This window comes from Xenopus laevis, chromosome 1L, assembly GCF_017654675.1.
Source record: "Xenopus laevis strain J_2021 chromosome 1L, Xenopus_laevis_v10.1, whole genome shotgun sequence".
Classification (NCBI taxonomy): domain Eukaryota; kingdom Metazoa; phylum Chordata; class Amphibia; order Anura; family Pipidae; genus Xenopus; species Xenopus laevis.
Window position 1 is genome coordinate 232,031,324 of NC_054371.1, and position 20,095 is coordinate 232,051,418.

General features: G+C 41.0%; 1 protein-coding gene across 2 annotated transcripts; it reads left to right on the top strand.

The window, feature by feature from the left end:
* Nucleotides 1-3,892: 3,892 nt before the first annotated feature.
* On the top strand, nucleotides 3,893-19,699 carry LOC108719122. 2 transcript variants are annotated; one of them, XM_041570739.1, is made up of 8 exons: nucleotides 3,893-4,073; nucleotides 7,763-7,924; nucleotides 9,968-10,030; nucleotides 13,834-14,092; nucleotides 15,562-15,671; nucleotides 16,042-16,088; nucleotides 17,938-18,033; nucleotides 19,444-19,699. In XM_041570739.1, exons 1-8 carry the CDS (start codon nucleotides 4,034-4,036, stop codon nucleotides 19,558-19,560), a joined length of 894 nt encoding a protein of 297 aa, XP_041426673.1. In that variant the 5' UTR covers nucleotides 3,893-4,033; the 3' UTR covers nucleotides 19,561-19,699. The 2 variants fall into 2 exon arrangements, with proteins under 2 accessions (XP_041426673.1, XP_018123257.1); XM_018267768.2 differs by lacking the exon at nucleotides 9,968-10,030 and having other exon boundaries at nucleotides 3,906-4,073.
* Nucleotides 19,700-20,095: the final 396 nt, after the last annotated feature.

Here is a 20,095-nt window from a genome sequence, read left to right on the forward strand (position 1 = left end):
CTACTACAGCGGTGGATACGGATTACGTAAAATATATGAATGCTGCTTGAAAAAAGTAACTCAAGTGGTTTTTTCTAGAGACGATAATATTATCAATATTTAGACAAAATGTGAACAAGCTCACACAGCTCGATGGCGGGTTGAAGAAAACACTGTGCAAATAATGCCTACAAGGTCAACGTATACACTACTACAGCGGTGGATACGGATTACGTAAAATATATGAATGCTGCTTGAAAAAAAGTAACTCAAGTGGTTTTTCTAGAGACGATAATATTATCAATATTTAGACAAAATGTGAACAAGCTCACACAGCTCGATGGCGGGTTTGAAGAAAACACTGTGCAAATAATGCCTACAAGGTCAACGTATACACTACTACAGCGGTGGATACGGATTACGTAAAATATATGAATGCTGCTTGAAAAAAGTGACTCCGGTGTTTTTTCTGGAGACGGTAATATTATGGATATTTAGACAGAATGTGAACAAGGTCACACAGCTCGATGGCGGGTTGAAGAAAACAGTGTGCAAATAATGCCTACAAGGCCAACGTATACACTACTACAGCGGTGGATACGGATTACGTAAAATATATGAATGCTGCTTGAAAAAAGTGACTCCGGTGTTTTTTCTGGAGACGGTAATATTATGGATATTTAGACAGAATGTGAACAAGGTCACACAGCTCGATGGCGGGTTGAAGAAAACAGTGTGCAAATAATGCCTACAAGGCCAACGTATACACTACTACAGCGGTGGATACGGATTACGTAAAATATATGAATGCTGCTTGAAAAAAGTGACTCCGGTGTTTTTTCTGGAGACGGTAATATTATGGATATTTAGACAGAATGTGAACAAGGTCACACAGCTCGATGGCGGGTTGAAGAAAACAGTGTGCAAATAATGCCTACAAGGCCAACGTATACACTACTACAGCGGTGGATACGGATTACGTAAAATATATGAATGCTGCTTGAAAAAAGTGACTCCGGTGTTTTTTCTGGAGACGGTAATATTATGGATATTTAGACAGAATGTGAACAAGGTCACACAGCTCGATGGCGGGTTGAAGAAAACAGTGTGCAAATAATGCCTACAAGGCCAACGTATACACTACTACAGCGGTGGATACGGATTACGTAAAATATATGAATGCTGCTTGAAAAAAGTGACTCCGGTGTTTTTTCTGGAGACGGTAATATTATGGATATTTAGACAGAATGGGAACAAGGTCACACAGCTCGATGGCGGGTTGAAGAAAACAGTGTGCAAATAATGCCTACAAGGCCAACGTATACACTACTACAGCGGTGGATACGGATTACGTAAAATATATTATGGCTGCTTGAAAAAAGTGACTCCGGTGTTTTTTCTGGAGACGGTAATATTATGGATATTTAGACAGAATGTGAACAAGGTCACACAGCTCGATGGCGGGTTGAAGAAAACAGTGTGCAAATAATGCCTACAAGGCCAACGTATACACTACTACAGCGGTGGATACGGATTACGTAAAATATATGAATGCTGCTTGAAAAAAGTGACTCCGGTGTTTTTTCTGGAGACGGTAATATTATGGATATTTAGACAGAATGGGAACAAGGTCACACAGCTCGATGGCGGGTTGAAGAAAACAGTGTGCAAATAATGCCTACAAGGCCAACGTATACACTACTACAGCGGTGGATACGGATTACGTAAAATATATTATGGCTGCTTGAAAAAAGTGACTCCGGTGTTTTTTCTGGAGACGGTAATATTATGGATATTTAGACAGAATGTGAACAAGGTCACACAGCTCGATGGCGGGTTGAAGAAAACAGTGTGCAAATAATGCCTACAAGGCCAACGTATACACTACTACAGCGGTGGATACGGATTACGTAAAATATATTATGGCTGCTTGAAAAAAGTGACTCCGGTGTTTTTTCTGGAGACGGTAATATTATGGATATTTAGACAGAATGTGAACAAGGTCACACAGCTCGATGGCGGGTTGAAGAAAACAGTGTGCAAATAATGCCTACAGGGCAAATAATGCCTAAAAGGTCAACTTATACACTACTACAGCGGTAGTAAAATAAAAAAAGTAAAATAAAAAAAAATGAATATTAAAAAAAAAAATTAAAGTTGGTGCTGCTGAACTACTAGGAGCAGCAGATTAGCACACCAGTCCCACTCCCCAACACTGCTAGACTAATAGCACTGGGCTCTTATAGTAGTAGTAGTAGTAGTAGTAGTAAAACAACAAAAAAATAAATAAAAGCAGTCCTTACAAGGACTACTGTTATTGCAGCAGTCAGCAGATGAGATCAGAAGCAGGACAGCTGCCCACTGCAGCTACATACAGAGCACTGCAGTAGAAGGTAGATTACTAGCCAGCAAAGCTACCTAAGCTTAAATGTCCCTCAAACCCCTGCAGACTTCTGTCCCTCCAATAACAGAGCAGTATCAAAACGATTACTAGCCAGCAAACTTTCAACTGTCCCTGAAATCACTAACAGGCAGCAGCTCTCTCCCTACACTATCTCTTCAGCACACACAGGCAGAGTGAAAAAACGCTGCAGGGCTTCGGTTTTTATAGGGAAGGGGAGTGGTCCAGGGGAGAGCTTCCTGATTGGCTGCCATGTACCTGCTGGTCTGGGGTGAGAGGGCAAAAAAAAGCGCCAACAATGGCGAACCCAAAATGGCGAACGTCGCGCGACGTTCGCGAACTTCCGGCGAGCGCGAACACCCGATGTTCGCGCGAACAAGTTCGCCGGCGAACAGTTCGCGACATCTCTATCCCCCAGTATAGTATAAACAATTAGAAACCTTTCTTCCATCTTTCCCAAGCAGAAGAACATCAGCCTCTTTCTTTCTCCTGACAACTTCCTTGACTACTTGCTGGTCAGACTGGTGGGAAACTGACCAGCAGGTGGCGCTGTTGTAACAAAATTCATTCATATTAACAGCACATGTATCCCTTAATATCTTGGAATTAAACATAAATAAATAATGAATGTACATTGCAAAATGCTTAGAATAAACCCTTGTCAATTTTACATTTACTTATTTAAAGGTTTACTTATTTTTTAATGGAGTTAAATAGGTAAAATGTGTCCTATTTTCTTCTCAGCCAGGTGGAACTGGACTAACCGTGTCATACTATCTGTATCAGACTGGGGAACAGTGTTGCCATGGGTTACAGGACTGGGATAGAATTTTCTTTTGTTGCAACATATCCCCCAATAATTTACAATGAATTTCAGAACAAAATTGCCATAAGGAAATGACTTGTGTGAATTCTGCCAACGTCCCCTGCAACCCTCAGCCTCAGAGAAGAAAGAAGAAGCTCAGTGAGATAATAATGTTGCTTTGAATACACAGAAATTTCCCAAGAGGAAGTGGCTCCAACCACAGAGAAGTTACGGATGTGAGAAAGCAGAATGTAGATTTGCTCAGAGTACAGAACAGTGGGGCAGGTGCAGAAAGTCAATATACCACTCAATGGATCAATATTCTCACTATTTCCATTATCCCTCCACTAAAGTAGCGCTGCCACCTTCAGTCCTACTGCTTTTGCTGGGAGTCATTTCCCTGCACCCACTACCCTTTCAGTAAACTACCACTTCCTGACATTTCACGTGAGTTTTCAACCAGGGCACAGGATTTACCATTAGGGCAGTAATTAATCTCTCCATGGAACTGACGTAAAATCCATCCTCCAACCACTAACACGTCTGCAGCTGGTACTTTATAGACTGTTCATGTCTCACTTGGATCAGCTCATTAGATAAGACAAGCTTCGTGCATAGTTGGTGGGTAATTGCAGATAGCGGAAGTGCTGGGGTGAGATATATCAACAATCATATAAAACGAAATGATTGGGTAACACACTTGTTACTTGCCCCCTCTAGTGATGATGAGGAAGAGGATGATGAAACGGACCTCTCGTTGGTTGGGAAATAAGAAGAGCATGTGATTATCTGTCAGAAGTCTCTCAGAATAGAATAGGACCTCAAGCAGCAGTGGAGTCGGTTGCAGGATGAGGCTTCTCTATCTCTGGGGGTTTCTGCTCTTTGCTGGTGAGTCTGGGAATTTATTCTTGGCCAATCTGGAAGGAGAATGTGAGGAGTAACTCAGTCCAGAACTACAACTCCCAGCAACCCTTCTCAAGCTGTTGGAGTGGGTGGATAGACAAATACATTTAATGAAACAAGGACTTAAATGTAAATGTAACTTGTAAAGTTTTGATATAAATTGGATACTTTAAAACCAACTGCAATTTAGCTTTCTGTTATATGTGAAATTGATTAACTAAGCAACTTCTCAATTCCGTTAATTTCCTCATTCTCACTGGGTTTATAGTTCTGTGTAACTGTCATTGTGTCTGTCCCTTTCTCTTCTCTGCACTGCTGCTTCTGACTCCTGATACAACTTCCCAATATCCATTCATTCCTCATTCTCACTGGGTTTATAGTTCTGTGTAACTGTCATTGTGTCTGTCCCTTTCTCTTCTCTGCACTGCTGCTTCTGACTCCTGATACAACTTCCCAATATCCATTCATTCCTCATTCTCACTGGGTTTATAGTTCTGTGTAACTGTCATTGTGTCTGTCCCTTTCTCTTCTCTGCACTGCTGCCTCTGACTCCTGATACAACTTCCCAATATCCATTCATTCCTCATTCTCACTGGGTTTATAGTTCTGTGTAACTGTCATTGTGTCTGTCCCTTTCTCTGCACTGCTGCTTCTGACTCCTAATACAACTTCCCAATATCCATTCATTCCTCATTCTCACTGGGTTTATAGTTCTGTGTAACTGTCATTGTGTCTGTCCCTTTCTCTTCTCTGCACTGCTGCCTCTGACTCCTGATACAACTTCCCAATATCCATTCATTCCTCATTCTCACTGGGTTTATAGTTCTGTGTAACTGTCATTGTGTCTGTCCCTTTCTCTTCTCTGCACTGCTGCTTCTGACTCCTGATACAACTTCCCAATATCCATTCATTCCTCATTCTCACTGGGTTTATAGTTCTGTGTAACTGTCATTGTGTCTGTCCCTTTCTCTGCACTGCTGCTTCTGACTCCTGATACAACTTCCCAATATCCATTCATTCCTCATTCTCACTGGGTTTATAGTTCTGTGTAACGGTCATTGTGTCTGTCCCTTTCTCTGCACTGCTGCTTCTGACTCCTGATACAACTTCCCAATATCCATTCATTCCTCATTCTCACTGGGTTTATAGTTCTGTGTAACGGTCATTGTGTCTGTCCCTTTCTCTTCTCTGCACTGCTGCTTCTGACTCCTGATACAACTTCCCAATATCCATTCATTCCTCATTCTCACTGGGTTTATAGTTCTGTGTAACTGTCATTGTGTCTGTCCCTTTCTCTGCACTGCTGCTTCTGACTCCTGATACAACTTCCCAATATCCATTCATTCCTCATTCTCACTGGGTTTATAGTTCTGTGTAACTGTCATTGTGTCTGTCCCTTTCTCTTCTCTGCACTGCTGCTTCTGACTCCTGATACAACTTCCCAATATCCATTCATTCCTCATTCTCACTGGGTTTATAGTTCTGTGTAACTGTCATTGTGTCTGTCCCTTTCTCTTCTCTGCACTGCTGCCTCTGACTCCTGATACAACTTCCCAATATCCATTCATTCCTCATTCTCACTGGGTTTATAGTTCTGTGTAACTGTCATTGTGTCTGTCCCTTTCTCTTCTCTGCACTGCTGCTTCTGACTCCTGATACAACTTCCCAATATCCATTCATTCCTCATTCTCACTGGGTTTATAGTTCTGTGTAACTGTCATTGTGTCTGTCCCTTTCTCTGCACTGCTGCTTCTGACTCCTGATACAACTTCCCAATATCCATTCATTCCTCATTCTCACTGGGTTTATAGTTCTGTGTAACTGTCATTGTGTCTGTCCTTTCTCTTCTCTGCACTGCTGCCTCTGACTCCTGATACAACTTCCCAATATCCATTCATTCCTCATTCTCACTGGGTTTATAGTTCTGTGTAACTGTCATTGTGTCTGTCCCTTTCTCTTCTCTGCACTGCTGCTTCTGACTCCTGATACAACTTCCCAATATCCATTCATTCCTCATTCTCACTGGGTTTATAGTTCTGTGTAACTGTCATTGTGTCTGTCCCTTTCTCTTCTCTGCACTGCTGCTTCTGACTCCTGATACAACTTCCCAATATCCATTCATTCCTCATTCTCACTGGGTTTATAGTTCTGTGTAACTGTCATTGTGTCTGTCCCTTTCTCTTCTCTGCACTGCTGCCTCTGACTCCTGATACAACTTCCCAATATCCATTCATTCCTCATTCTCACTGGATTTATAGTTCTGTGTAACTGTCATTGTGTCTGTCCCTTTCTCTTCTCTGCACTGCTGCTTCTGACTCCTGATACAACTTCCCAATATCCATTCATTCCTCATTCTCACTGGGTTGTGTAGTGTCCTTGTGTCTGTCTGTACCTTTCTGTTCTCTGGCTCTGACTTTCTAAAAAATGTAACAGAAATCAGTTCTCTAACAGTTTTTTTTCAGAACCAGCAGTGTAGTGGATATACATGGCCAGAGAAACAGAGCGATGTAATAACAGTTACACTTAATTATTAACCTGGTATAACTTTCATTGTAGGGGGTAGTGTAGATTCTGGCATTTACAATCATTTTACAATTAGCCTTTATGTCTTTGGGGTTTAAAGGGACATTTTTGTTCTTAAATTTGGCATTCTGGAAATGATCCCTATTATGTTCTAGGGTATTATAAATGGAATATTTATGGAGTAGGTACATTTTCTATAGGGGCCCAATAAGAGTGACTTGACACTTTAGTATTAGGGGAACAGCACACAAATATAATTTAAGCTTTTTGAAAAGTAAACATAAGTTCAAACAACTTACATCAATTAAAAATATACAGACTTTTCCTGATTTTTAATGGTTTGGAACAGTTCCCTAAGCCCAGCCGCCTGCTCTCCTGCTGATCTGTCTGACTACTTTGCTGAGCTGTCTGACTACTTTGCTGAGCTGTCTGACTATGCACATGTGATTTCAATAAGGAAAGGAACATCCCAGTGCAATGCATTGTGGGTTATGTAGTTCCTGCATGCTGTCTGTAAGATGTGGAGAAGTTGTTACAATTTGTAACATCAGTGCTGGGTTGGACTGGCCCAGCGGGATACCGTGAGAAAACCCGGTGGGCCCCGGCCCTCATGGGCCCCTGCCAGGCCAGGCCCCCTCTCCTGATCTGGTCCTAAAAAGAAAAAACAATTTTGGGAACAGAGTTCTGTGCAGCTCTGTGCGCATATTCACTCCATGCAGCTCCGTGAGTGCATTGCTCACCATGCAGCTTTTTGTGCGAATGTACAGCTTTGTGTGGTGTCACGATAGGGGGGTCCGGAGGGGGGCCCTTCATCAGTGTTTAGTCCCTCCTTCCCTGCCAGGATTTCAAATGATGCAGAAAGAGAAGAACTGTTAAACAGCTGGATATCAGCATAGAAAATGGCATTTATTCAGACTTTTTGTAGAAACAGGTAACTGTGATGGGAATATTAGGGGTTTCTGTGTTTTGTGGCCTCTTTATCAAATGTTGGTTTGGAAGTAAAATTTCAAGGCAATTTCTTCAGTGGGGAGAACATTTCCCAGGTCCATAAGAAACAGGGTTAGTTGAAATGTTATACAAAGTTAGAAATAAAAGGGTTAATGGGCATGTGACGACTTCCCTCTGACATTGTCCCTCTTATTCCTGCTCAGGTCTGGGCGTCTGTGGTAAGAAAAAGTGCAATAATGGCAGGGGGAAAGGGATTCAGTGTTGCCCCAATGAGCAACGGGATCAAGACGAGTGCTGCAAGGACAGGGGCAATAACAATAACCAAAATGGAAACGGCAAGAAATTGTGCCCCCCCAAAAAAACAGGTTCAAGTTTCACTGCCATTTCTCATAAAAGCTCTTTTTGTTATTTTATTCATGTTTTTAAAAGTTTTGTTATAATTCTGTTTAATTAATATAACTGTGATATTTGTTTTCTGTTCTGAGGGTGTAACCACAGGTTCCCAGAGAAGCTTGGTGGGGGGGGTTTGCTAATTGAAATGTCCATCTTGTCAATTCATATTTTGGGTTTAGATTCCCTTTAATTGGCACCAGATGGAGCTGAGTACAGTTGTGTGTTTGGCAGGAACCTTATACTATAAACTCCCCTAGACAAGGACAAGGAGTGATGATGTATTTTCTCTATAGATCTCTGCACAATATCTTAGTCTAATAATGACAATAACACTGGGATCAAGTTCATTGTAACCATAGGAATGAAGTTCAATGAGTAAAGGGGGGTAAAGCCACAATATTTACATTAGGTCTTTAATTTCCAGTCACACAGGGGGCTCTGGTGGGAACATTTTAATGACATAAAAAGAAAAAATAGCCAATAGGATTTGGGGGAGTGCTGGGGGGATTTCCTGATCTGCACCTGCCCCTAAACCTCCCTATTATCCACCCAGGTCCAACCCAGCTGAGGGTGAGAAACAGGGTCAGACTGGGGGGCCCAGGGCTCACCGGGACTGCAGTCTGGGGCCCCCCTAAAGGCCCCCTCTCCCCCTACTGTGTGTGCCGTGCGACGCTGTGCACTCCCGGGTTTTTTCCCGGTGTCTCGTCAGGCCAGTCCGACACTGGTGAGAAAGGATTTAATAAACTGATCCCATCTCACCCCCTTCAGACCCGACCCGAAAGTGAGAGACAGGGAGAAGGAGAGAGAGAGAAGGTGAGAGACAGAGAGACAAAGAGAAGGAGAGAAACAAGGTGAGAGACAAAGAGAAGGTGAGAAGGAGTGAGAGAAGGTGAGAGACAGAGAGAAGGAGAGACACAAGGTGAGAGATAGAGAGAAGAGAGGGGAGAGGGAAGGTGAGAGACACAGAGAGAGAGAGAGAGAGAGAGAGAGAGAGAGAGAGAGAAGGTAAGAGACAGAGAGAAGAGAGAAGGAGAAAGTGAAGGAGAGAGAAAAGGTGAGAGACAGAGAGAAGAGAGAAGGAGAGAGAGAAGGTAAGAGACAGAGAGAAGGAGAGAGAGAAGGTGAGAGACAGAGAGAAGAGAAAAGGAGAGAGAGAAGGTAAGAGATAGAGAGAAGGAGAGAGAGAATGTGAGAGACAGAGAGAAGGAAGGAGATTTCAGGCAGCAGAGAGAAATATCTCATGTGCATGAGAAAGGTCCTGGGACAGATAGTACAGAGATAAGAGTAGAGGAAGAGACATGCGAGATTGCGATACAGAAATAAGAGAGATTTGGAGATGTAAAACCAAAGGCTTTTTTACATTCACTTGGAGAGAGAGAGAAGGAGAGAAGGTAAGAGAGAAGGAGAGAGAGAGAGAAGGTGAGAGACAGAGAAAAGAGAGAAGGAGAGGGAGCATGTGAGAGACAGAGAGAAGATAAAAGGAGAGAGAGAATGTGAGAGACAGAGAGAAGGAGAGAGAGAGAGAGAGAGAGAGAGAGAGAGAGAGAGAGAGAGAGAGAGAGAATGAAAGAGAGAAAAGGAGAGAGAGAAGGTAAGAGACAAAGAGAAGGAGAGAGAGAGAGAGAGAGAAGGAGAGAGAGAGAAGGAGAGAGAGAAGGTGAGAGACAGAGAGAAGGAAGGAGATTTCAGGCAGCAGAGAGAAATGTGCATGAGAGAGGTCCTGGGACAGATAGTACAGAGATAAGGGTAGAGGAAGAGACATGCGAGATTGCGATACAGAAATAAGAGAGATTTGGAGATGTAAAACCAAAGGCTTTTTTACATTCACTCGTTTTCACATTTACTTGATTAGAGCAGACTTTTCTGGATCTATTACTTGTTTTTCCTTTGCTGAACTGCTCCTTTCTCTCCCTCTCTAACCCCACCCATTTCACCCCTGTAACTGCTTTGAAAATGCTTAATGTATTTGCCCTGCCAATAAAGCTCATTTGATTTGATTTGATTTGATTTGACAGAGAGAAGAGAGAAGGTGATAGAGAAGGTGGAAGACAGAGAGAAGAGAAAAGGAGAGAGAGAAGGTAAGAGACAGAGAGAAGAGAGAAGGAGAAAGTGAAGGAGAGAGAAAAGGTGAGAGACAGAGAGAAGAGAGAAGGAGAGAGAGAAGGTAAGAGACAGAGAGAAGGAGAGAGAGAAGGTGAGAGACAGAGAGAAGAGAAAAGGAGAGAGAGAAGGTAAGAGATAGAGAGAAGGAGAGAGAGAATGTGAGAGACAGAGAGAAGGAAGGAGATTTCAGGCAGCAGAGAGAAATATCTCATGTGCATGAGAAAGGTCCTGGGACAGATAGTACAGAGATAAGGGTAGAGGAAGAGACATGCGAGATTGCGATACAGAAATAAGAGAGATTTGGAGATGTAAAACCAAAGGCTTTTTTACATTCACTTGTTTTCACATTTACTTGATTAGAGCAGACTTTTCTGGATCTACTACTTGTTTTTCCTTTGCTGAACTGCTCCTTTCTCTCCCTCTCTGCCCTGTTCATTTATCTTCCTCCTCCCCCTCCCTTCACTGCTTGTTCCTCTCCCTTGCCCTGATATAATTAGGGAAAAAGAAAAGCAAACTGCTGCCCTCAGTCATGTGACTTGTGCTCTGATAAACTTCAGTCATTCTTTACTGCTGTACTGCAAGTTGGACTGATATCACCCCCCAGCAGCCTAACAACAGAACAATGGGAAGGTAACCAGATAGCAGCTCCCTAACACAAGATAACAGCTGCCTGGTAGATCTAAGAACAGCACTCAATAGTAAAATCCAGGTCCCACTGAGACACATTCAGTTACATTGAGTAGGAGAAACAACAGCCTGCCAGAAAGCAGTTCCATCCTAAAGTGCTGGCTCTTTCTGAAAGCACATGACCAGGCAAAATGAGCTGAGATGCACCTACACACCAATATTACAACTAAATACACTTGCTGCTTCAGGAATGACATTTTATATTGTACAGTCAATTATTTGCAGTGTAAACAGTGTCATTTAGAAATAAAAACGACATCATAAAATCATTGCAGAATCCCTGTAATCCCCTCCCTGCAGTGTTTGTTTCTCTTCTCTCCCTCTCTGCCCTGTTCATTTAACCCCCTCTCTGCCCTGTTCATTTTCTTTCCTCCTTCTCTCCCTTGCCCTGTTATAATTGGAAAAAAAAGAAAAGCCAACTACTGTATAAATAAAACATAATCTGCTACTAATGAAAAAGGTGTGTACATGCAACTACAATCTTGTAAATAGGCATTTTGGCTAAAGCTGAAGAATAAGCATTTACTCACTGTTTGGAGAAGTGAAAGGTATCTTTAAAGGGGAACTTGCAAGAGAGTTTTTTCTTCACAACATTTTTAGGAACCTGAACGTACAACACTCTATTTTGTTTTGTTTTCTGGTTTCTCTATTGCCGTAGGTGCTGATTTTGTTTTGTGTGATTTTCGTGTACAGTTGAGAAACGGGAAAAGGATCGGCAAGAGAAAACTAACTATTTACTAAGGGCTAACTATTCTTAATTTTTATATTTATATATAAACTGCTACTAAAGTATCATATTCTTTTCTGGGGGCAATGTGTATCAACAGTTAAGGGGGCTGATTCACTAAGCTCGAGTGAAGGATTCGAATGAAAAATACTTCGAATTTCGAAGTATTTTTTGGGTACTTCGACCATCGAATTGGTTAAATTCGTTCGAATTCGAACGAAATCGAACGAATCGAACGAAAAATCGTTCGACTATTCGACCATTCGATAGTCGAAGTACTTCCCCTTTAAAAAAAACTTCGACCCCCTACTTCGGCAGCTAAAAGCTACCGAAGTCAATGTTAGCCTATGGGGAAGGTCCCCATAGGCTTGCCTGTGATTTTTTGATCGAAGGATTTTCCTTCGATCGTTGAATTAAAATCGTTCGAATCGTTCGATTCGAACGATTTAATCGTTCGATCGAACGAAAAATCCTTCGATCGATCGATCGCAGGATTAGCGCTAAATCCTTCGACTTCGATATTCGAAGTCGAAGGATTTCAATCCGAGGGTCGAATTTCGAAGTATTTTTAACTTCGAAATTCGACCCTTAGTGAATCGGCCCCTTAGTGTAAATACCATAGTCATTTTCTACGCAGTATTATATAGTATACAAAAAGCATCTTTTGGGTTTTCCTTTTTAACTCCCTGCATCTGTGATTATATGTTATACAATTCCAGAATATCAACTGCATTTATTCCCTTGCAACTCCCTGTGCCTGACCATCAACTGTTCCACAACAGCTGTATTTATTCCATTGCAATTCCATTTCCAGAACAGCTGCATTTTCCCTTGTAACTCCCAGCACCTGGTCATAAATTGTCTCAGAACTCCTGCATTTATTCCCTTGCAACTCCCTGCAACCGATCATATATCAATATACAGAAAATCAAACCTACAGCTGCGGTTCTGTAATTTCATAACAGTAAATAGTAATGGACACTGTTTGTATAACTTGTATAATGTCATAGAGTCAGGGAGTTGCACAGTGTATATCAATGTATTATGGATATAGATTATGTGCAGTTGGGCAGGTACATTTATGACTGATGTTCATTTGCAGTGGAACACAGGACAATACTGTTGTACTTTAAATAAAAGAAAATGTTATTACATTTTTTACAGTTTGTATTAAATGTCACATATATTGCTTTATGTTGAGCATTTAAGGTATATTTTTATAAGTGAATGATCAGACAGCAGCATAAGACAGTTATGTGCAGACTGGGAACACATAGGACAGAGCGTGGGAGGGGAGGGAGTTCAGCCTGTCAGTGATGTGACCACTTCCTGTGAGAGACACTCCCACTCTTCATTTCAGCCCAGACTCAGAGTAGAATGGATCTCTCCGCAACTCTGATATAATGACAGTTTTAGGAGGTAAAATGCTTTTAAAACATTTTTTTTCTGCATCATTACATGTTTTGAGGAAGGATGAGTAATATATCTGAATATGAAGGTTATATAAAATGTCTCCTTTAAATCAGTTGTGGGGCATGGCCATGTATTATTGTATGTGCCAGTGCAGGGCCACTCCTACCATGAGGAAAGGTGAGAAGCTTGTGTCAGGTGACAGCTAGTGGCCAGTTACCAGTGGCTGCAAGAAGCCAACCCTAATCACTGGTAACTTTAAAAGTTGCATTTCTGGAAATTCGTCTCTGCTAGTTGAGGCTTGTGTGTGGGGAAAATGTTAATCGATGGCTTTCATGGAAGAGGTATAAAACATATACTTATCTGTTGCAGTTGGTCTGTTATTGAAGTGCCAAAGCCACTGTGCAGTGATGGGTGAATCTGTGCAGTTTTGCTTCAGAGAAAAATTCCTGAATTTACTGCAAAATTCACGCATTGAAGTCAATGGGCGTCAAAATTATTTTGACGTGTGTCAATTTTGACGCAATCGTCAATTTTTATATGTGCAACTATTTGGTCCAAATGCATTAAAGTCTCTGCAGATTTTTTGCCGGCGAATTGTCGCCACAATTTCAATAATTAATTATTATAGAAATAGAAATTTGCCGCAAAATCATGTCTGGCGTATTTATTCACTCATCACTACCACTGTGGGTTCCTCTATTCCACTTTCCTTCCAGTTCAACTCCCTTTTCAGGCTGCTCCATTCTGCCATTATGTAGGGGCACTGGTCTCCCTCTATGGAAAACAGCGGTGTCCCCCTAAAGTCACCTGCCAACCAACAAACAGCAAAGTCCAGTCTTAGTGCCACTCAGTTCTGGTGCATAATAATCATTTGCATAATGGGAAATTCAACCAACTTTAACTTCATTGGTTCAATGTTATTTCTCCCTCTCTTTCATTTGTGCAACACAGATTCAGGGTCCAGAGAGTGTTCAGATGAGAATTGTGACAAGGACAAATCTGAAGAGAAATATGATACAACCAGTACTAAAGCCACCACCACAAGCACCCCCAAATATACATCTAATAAAGCACATACAAGCACCACTGAAACCCCCACAGTTACAGAAGACAACAAAACAAGCCCTCCTGAGGAGAAGACTGATGATGGTGATGATGGTGATGATGGTGATGATGGTGATGATGGTGATGATGGTGATGATGCCAATCAGTAAGATATATTTATTATACTCAGTGAAATAAGGTACAATGGCTCTTTCATACTAAATATTCTTGTGTTTCGCTTATTAACCATTTTCTATTGGGCCCAGAAGTACAACAATATTTCCTCACTAACGATAAGCCAAAGTCGGAGTAACCAATGAAATAAGGCAAACAATTAACCATAGGACACCTATTTGTACAAATTTCAGCATCTGATCTTCTAATACAAATCTTTAAAGGAACAGTAATGTCAAAAAATAAAAGTGTTTTAAAGTAATGAAAATATAATGCAGTGTTGCCCTGCACTGGTAAAACTGCTGTGTTTGCTTCAGAAACACTACTATAGTTTATATAAATAAGCTGCTGTGTAGCCATGGGGGCAGCCATTCAAGCACAGGATACACAGTAGATAACAGATAAGTACTACTATAGTTTATATAAACAAGCTGCTGTGTAGCCATGGGGGCAGCCATTCAAGCACAGGATACACAGTAGATAACAGATAAGTACTACTATAGTTTATATAAACAAGCTGCTGTGTAGCCATGGGGGCAGCCATTCAAGCACAGGATACACAGTAGATAACAGATAAGTACTACTATAGTTTATATAAATAAGCTGCTGTGTAGCCATGGGGGCAGCCATTCAAATGAGAAAATGCTCAGGTTACACAGCAGATAACAGATAAGCTCTGTCTGTCTAATGGTGTTATCTGTTATCCATTCGTTAACCTGTGCCATATAGCCGTTTTTCAATTTCCGCCATTGCTCCACAGCAGCTTGTTTATATGAACTATAGTAGTGTTTCTGAAGCAAACACATCAGTTTTACCAGTGCAGGGCAACACTACATGATATTTTCATTACTTTAAAACACTTTTTTGGTGTTACTGTTCCTTTAAATAGAAAGAGAAAAGAAGAGACTAAATTCCCCAGGCAGTAATGTTTTGATCCAACTCATAATACAAAAGTCAATATTTATTGAGAATTAATCTTCCGGTAGAAATCTAAGTTCATATTTCAAATGTCTCAATACAAATTGTTCAGTTGTTCAAAGGAAAGTCTCTGCTCAAACCAATTTTCTCCACTTGAATAAAGCGCACAGCCATTTCCTCTGTTATTAATGTGCCACTGAAGGTGCCAAGAGAATCAGACAGTTTGATTACAAAGAGAATATTTTGGTGAACCCATGAGATTGGGATGAACATTGTCTCCCTTTAATATGTTTAAACACAGGGCCACACAATTCTAGTTACCGACTCTGCAGTGTTTCCAGAGTCATTCCAAGGCCAATGGTCTTTTTTAGGGAGTAATTGACTTTGGCAATAATTCATTCGGACAAGAGGCATCTCTGTTGGATGTGGTTCACTTATTGGCACTTGAATTACAGCTTTTGGAGATGATTCTGCCTCAATCACAGTTTTGTTATGATCCCAGCTGTTTCCCATGGCTTGTACATTGCGTTCTGCTTGTTACAGGTCCCAAAAGGATTCCTTAGCCATTGCCATGTCTTCACTGGCCATTGTCCTGCTGATACTGGGGTTGGCCTCTGCATTCCTTCTATTGAAAAAGAAACAGAAGCTACGAGGTGAGACCAGAAGTTAATATCTCTGATGTAGGGAAAGATAATTTCATATATAATGAATATTCCCCTAACTCTAAGCCATTGGTGCCATGGAGGTAGATCATGTGAGAGCCAATCACACCCCAGTCAGTTAATTCTATTGTAGTTTGAATTTTTAGTTGGCACCATTGGGGCATTTGGCAGTTCTATATAAAGAGACAATTGTGTTCCCCCATATTTGGGAGCCAAGTGCCATTTTTCCATCCTAAGATGATCATTCTGGAAGCCACATATATTATCCAGATGAATGAAAGGGGTGGGTAAATGAATCCCCTACAGTGATATATTTATTGACACCAATGTTTTGCCAGACTCATATATTTTATTGTTACAGAAAGGAAAGAGCAGAATGTTATCATTGTGGGAAGCTCTGAGGGGCAGGTAAGGCATATCATGGTCTAACTGTCATTTACACCTGCTACTTATGATGTAAAGTGCAATTTTCATATGAAAAGTAAAAATGTTTTACCCACAATGCAATATTTCCCCCAAGATTCTGTAGCCTTATTTTGGTGTAAAACAGTTAATACTAGTAGAGTAGAGTATGGGCTACACTGGACCCACTTTCAGCAGGACGAGTCTTCACTAAGTGGAAGGAGCATGTGAGGGTTTTGTTGAACTATACCACTGTACTGCCAAAAATGTGAAATAATAGAAAAAGGAGGCCAAGGGATCCTTGCAAACAAAATAACTCAATAACTTTATTCAATTAAAGCACCACAGTAAGTTGGCCAGATGTTTGTGCTGAGGTCTGTGGACAGAGCTAACAATTATGGCACATGTAGCAGCATTTTAGGCCTAGTCTACTTTGGGAGGCATTCCCGCACCAAGCTACTCCCCATTGATTGATACAACCCAGCCCATGGAGACTTTAAGTTAAATCCTAAGAGGTTTGAGCCAGAGCAGAGGTACCACCTAATAAAGTCAGAGCAATGAGAAATAGCAATTGGTACATTATCTCTAGCACTAGATAAAGGCACAGTAATAAGATATATACAGTGAACAACAACGGGTTCTGATACCTCAAGCACCTCAGGGCACAAGTAACATCTCAGTATTGCATGTCATGTATAATTGCCCAGAACTCAAAGCAAAATGAGAAAGTGCCAATTCCATGTATAATTACCCCCAGAACAAACAGATGGATGGCACAAGACAATTCCATGTATAAATACTCCATAACTCACAGCAGGATGGCACAGTGGCAATTCCTTGTATAAATACTCCATAATTCATAGCAGGTTGGTACAGCAGCAATTCCAAGTATAAATAACCCCAAAACTCACAGCAGGATGGCACAGTGGCAGATTCATGTATAAATACTCCAGAACTCATAGCAAAATGAGAAAGTGCCAATTCCATGTATAATTACCCCCAGAACAAACAGATGGATGGCACAGTGGCAGTTCCATGTAGAAATACCCCCCAGAACTCACAGCAGGATGGCACAGTGGTAATTCCTTGTATAAATACCATCAGAAATCACAGCTGGATGGCACAAGACAATTCCATGTATAAATACTCCAGAACTCACAGCAGGAGGGCACAGAGGCAATTGTATGTACAAATACCCCCAGAACGTATAGCAGGGAGACACTGAGGCTAAAGATCCAAACTGCAACAAGATAACGGTGATAAGGGAGGTGGAATGCAGTAAATGACAGACACCAGACAGACACCAACAGTTGAAGGAACAGTACTTGTTCTTGACACACTCCCTCTGTCTGCAAAGTTGGGGGGAGCGAGAGGAATTGGAGAAAAGCAGCAGAATCTTCTCTGTATCCCCTTCACAACAGGAAACAATGGGCGTGAAATTGAAATCTCTGCAACGTTTCTTACCTTCTCCCTGTGCAACTCTTCAGCTTCCGGCACTTCTGCTCCCCTTCGCAGTAGAAAAGTTTTTCGCTGGCGCTGCGGATGGATTTGGTTTCATAACGGCATTTAGAGCAAATCAATTGTGACTATTGAACCACAATCCTGAAAATATAGTCCCATCCAGACTGACGGGAATCCCGGGATCCCTTTGCACCAATCCATGAACTTGTACTCAATGCGCCAGAAATTAATCTTATTTAGACCATATTAGACTAATGTATGTGGCCAATCTCTACATACAGGATAATTACTGTGGTTACTGATGTTTCATTTCTCTATTTTTATACTTCTCTACATTTCTACATATTTTCTCCTGCTTGTCCATATGTACTGGCGCTGTCTCACTTTGGATCAGACAAATCCCCCAAAGAAGATCAATACGGTTTATACCACAGCGACGGCTCCGCAGGCACCTGATCACTTTTATGAGGAAATCCCTAATTTACCACTGGTACGTTCCACTCACTGGGAAACACAATTATTATGACTTAACACTATTTGGTTTGTCACTAAATCCCAAACTTGACTTAAAGAGTAACGTTAAGAGTTAGAAAGCTTAACAAAAGAAAACAGAATTCTAAGCAACTTTGCAAATTACATTAATTGCACATTTTCTTTGATATTTAAGTTATGTGTAAAGTTAAGTGTCAGTCCCTTTCTATTCTCTGCACTGCTGGTTCAGACTGGTGATACAATGTAAGACAAGGCAGCCGATTAACAGACCTGTCTTTGCTGCCGGGGAATTCAGACTTTTGCAACATTGTTTCAGTAGTAACAAGCAGCAGTTCAGCAAATGTCACTTTCAATAACAATTGTTTTTACAAATTTTAAAAGCACTGAAACATTTTTAACAAATGCGTATTGGAAAATTGCTAAGATTTGTATTTCTTTTATTATTCTAATTATTGTTTTCGGGTTGAATTGCCCTTTAAGTTCAGCAAGGAATGATGGTAGAAGACTGTACCCAAGGTATAGAATGTATTGCTCCGACACAGACATACGGAAGTTCTATATCAGAGCTGGGATTCTCTTCTATCCATAGAGTTTCATTGTATATATATATATATATATATTGAGGGAGAGAGAAGCAGTTTGCAGGATGTTTTATCCTTTACTTCAGTCCCTGCGGTGGGGTAAATTAATTTGGACTTTTGTCAAGGGGACAGACAAGACATAAATATTGTTAGTAAAGGACAATTGTGTATAATAACCACAGACCCCCAGTTATACCTTCCCAAGGGGATTCATGTAAAATAGAGAAGATAAACTAACAACTAACCCACCAGCAATTTTACCTGCCTCCCTCTCCACAGTATGTATAATATGTATATATATAATATATAGTATGTACAGTATGGGGTGTATAATATACAGTATATGGGGTGTATAGTATCTATGATATGTATTTAGGGATGGGCCTTGTTTCGCCGTGGAAATGACCCCCATAGACTTGTATGGCATTGTGCATCAAAAAAAAAAGACACGCGTCAAAACAAATTTCACTGTGCAACAAAAATTTTTTGACGCCCCAAGACTTTAATGGGCGTCTGCGTCAATTCGCTGGCGGCTAATTTTTGGCGAAACTAAACGGCTCAAATTCGCCCATCCCTATATTATATGTATAATATGTATGATATGTATGGTGTGTATATTATGTATAGTATGTATGGGGTGTATAATATATATGGGATGTATGGGGTGTATAATATATATGGGATGTATAGTAGGTATCGAATGTATGGGAATCAGCCATGAATCACTCAGTATTGGTGCAGGAACAGTAGAGCTGTAGGAATTACAGACGGTGGAGCTTAAACAATAGTAAAATAACCCAAAATAAAATCATTTTACTTTGTTCTAGGTAACATCTACTTGTTATGCGACAGTTGGACTCCCAGTTCCAGGCCAGTCCCAGGAGGGTGGAGAAAAACATTCTGGGAATGGACAGTACAGTTTGTTGGGATTCTCTGCCCTGTGACAGCAACAAATATGTCACTCCCTCTCCTTACCCTCACTGCAATGTCTTTTCCATTCTCACTAATCTGCACAACTAAATCCTCTTTTTTTTCCCCAAGATGTAATGGATTTATATTATATTAAAAGGATATTAGAAGTCACTGAGGGGTTGTTCTGTGACCATATAAAGGCACAAGGCTGCAGGCTGAGTTATACAGGGAACTCTGAGTATCACTCATGTATTATAAGGGATAATGTACCCCCTACTGTAAATGATAAGGATATTAGAAGTCACTGAGGGGTTGTTCTGTGACCATATAAAGGCACAAGGCTGCAGGCTGAGTTATACAGGGAACTCTGAGTATCACTCATGTATTATAAGGGATAATGTACCCCCTACTGTAAATGATAAGGATATTAGAAGTCACGGAGGGGTTGTTCTGTGACCATATAAAGGCACAAGGCTGCAGGCTGAGTTATACAGGGAACTCTGAGTATCACTCATGTATTATAAGGGATAATGTACCCCCTACTGTAAATGATAAGGATATTAGAAG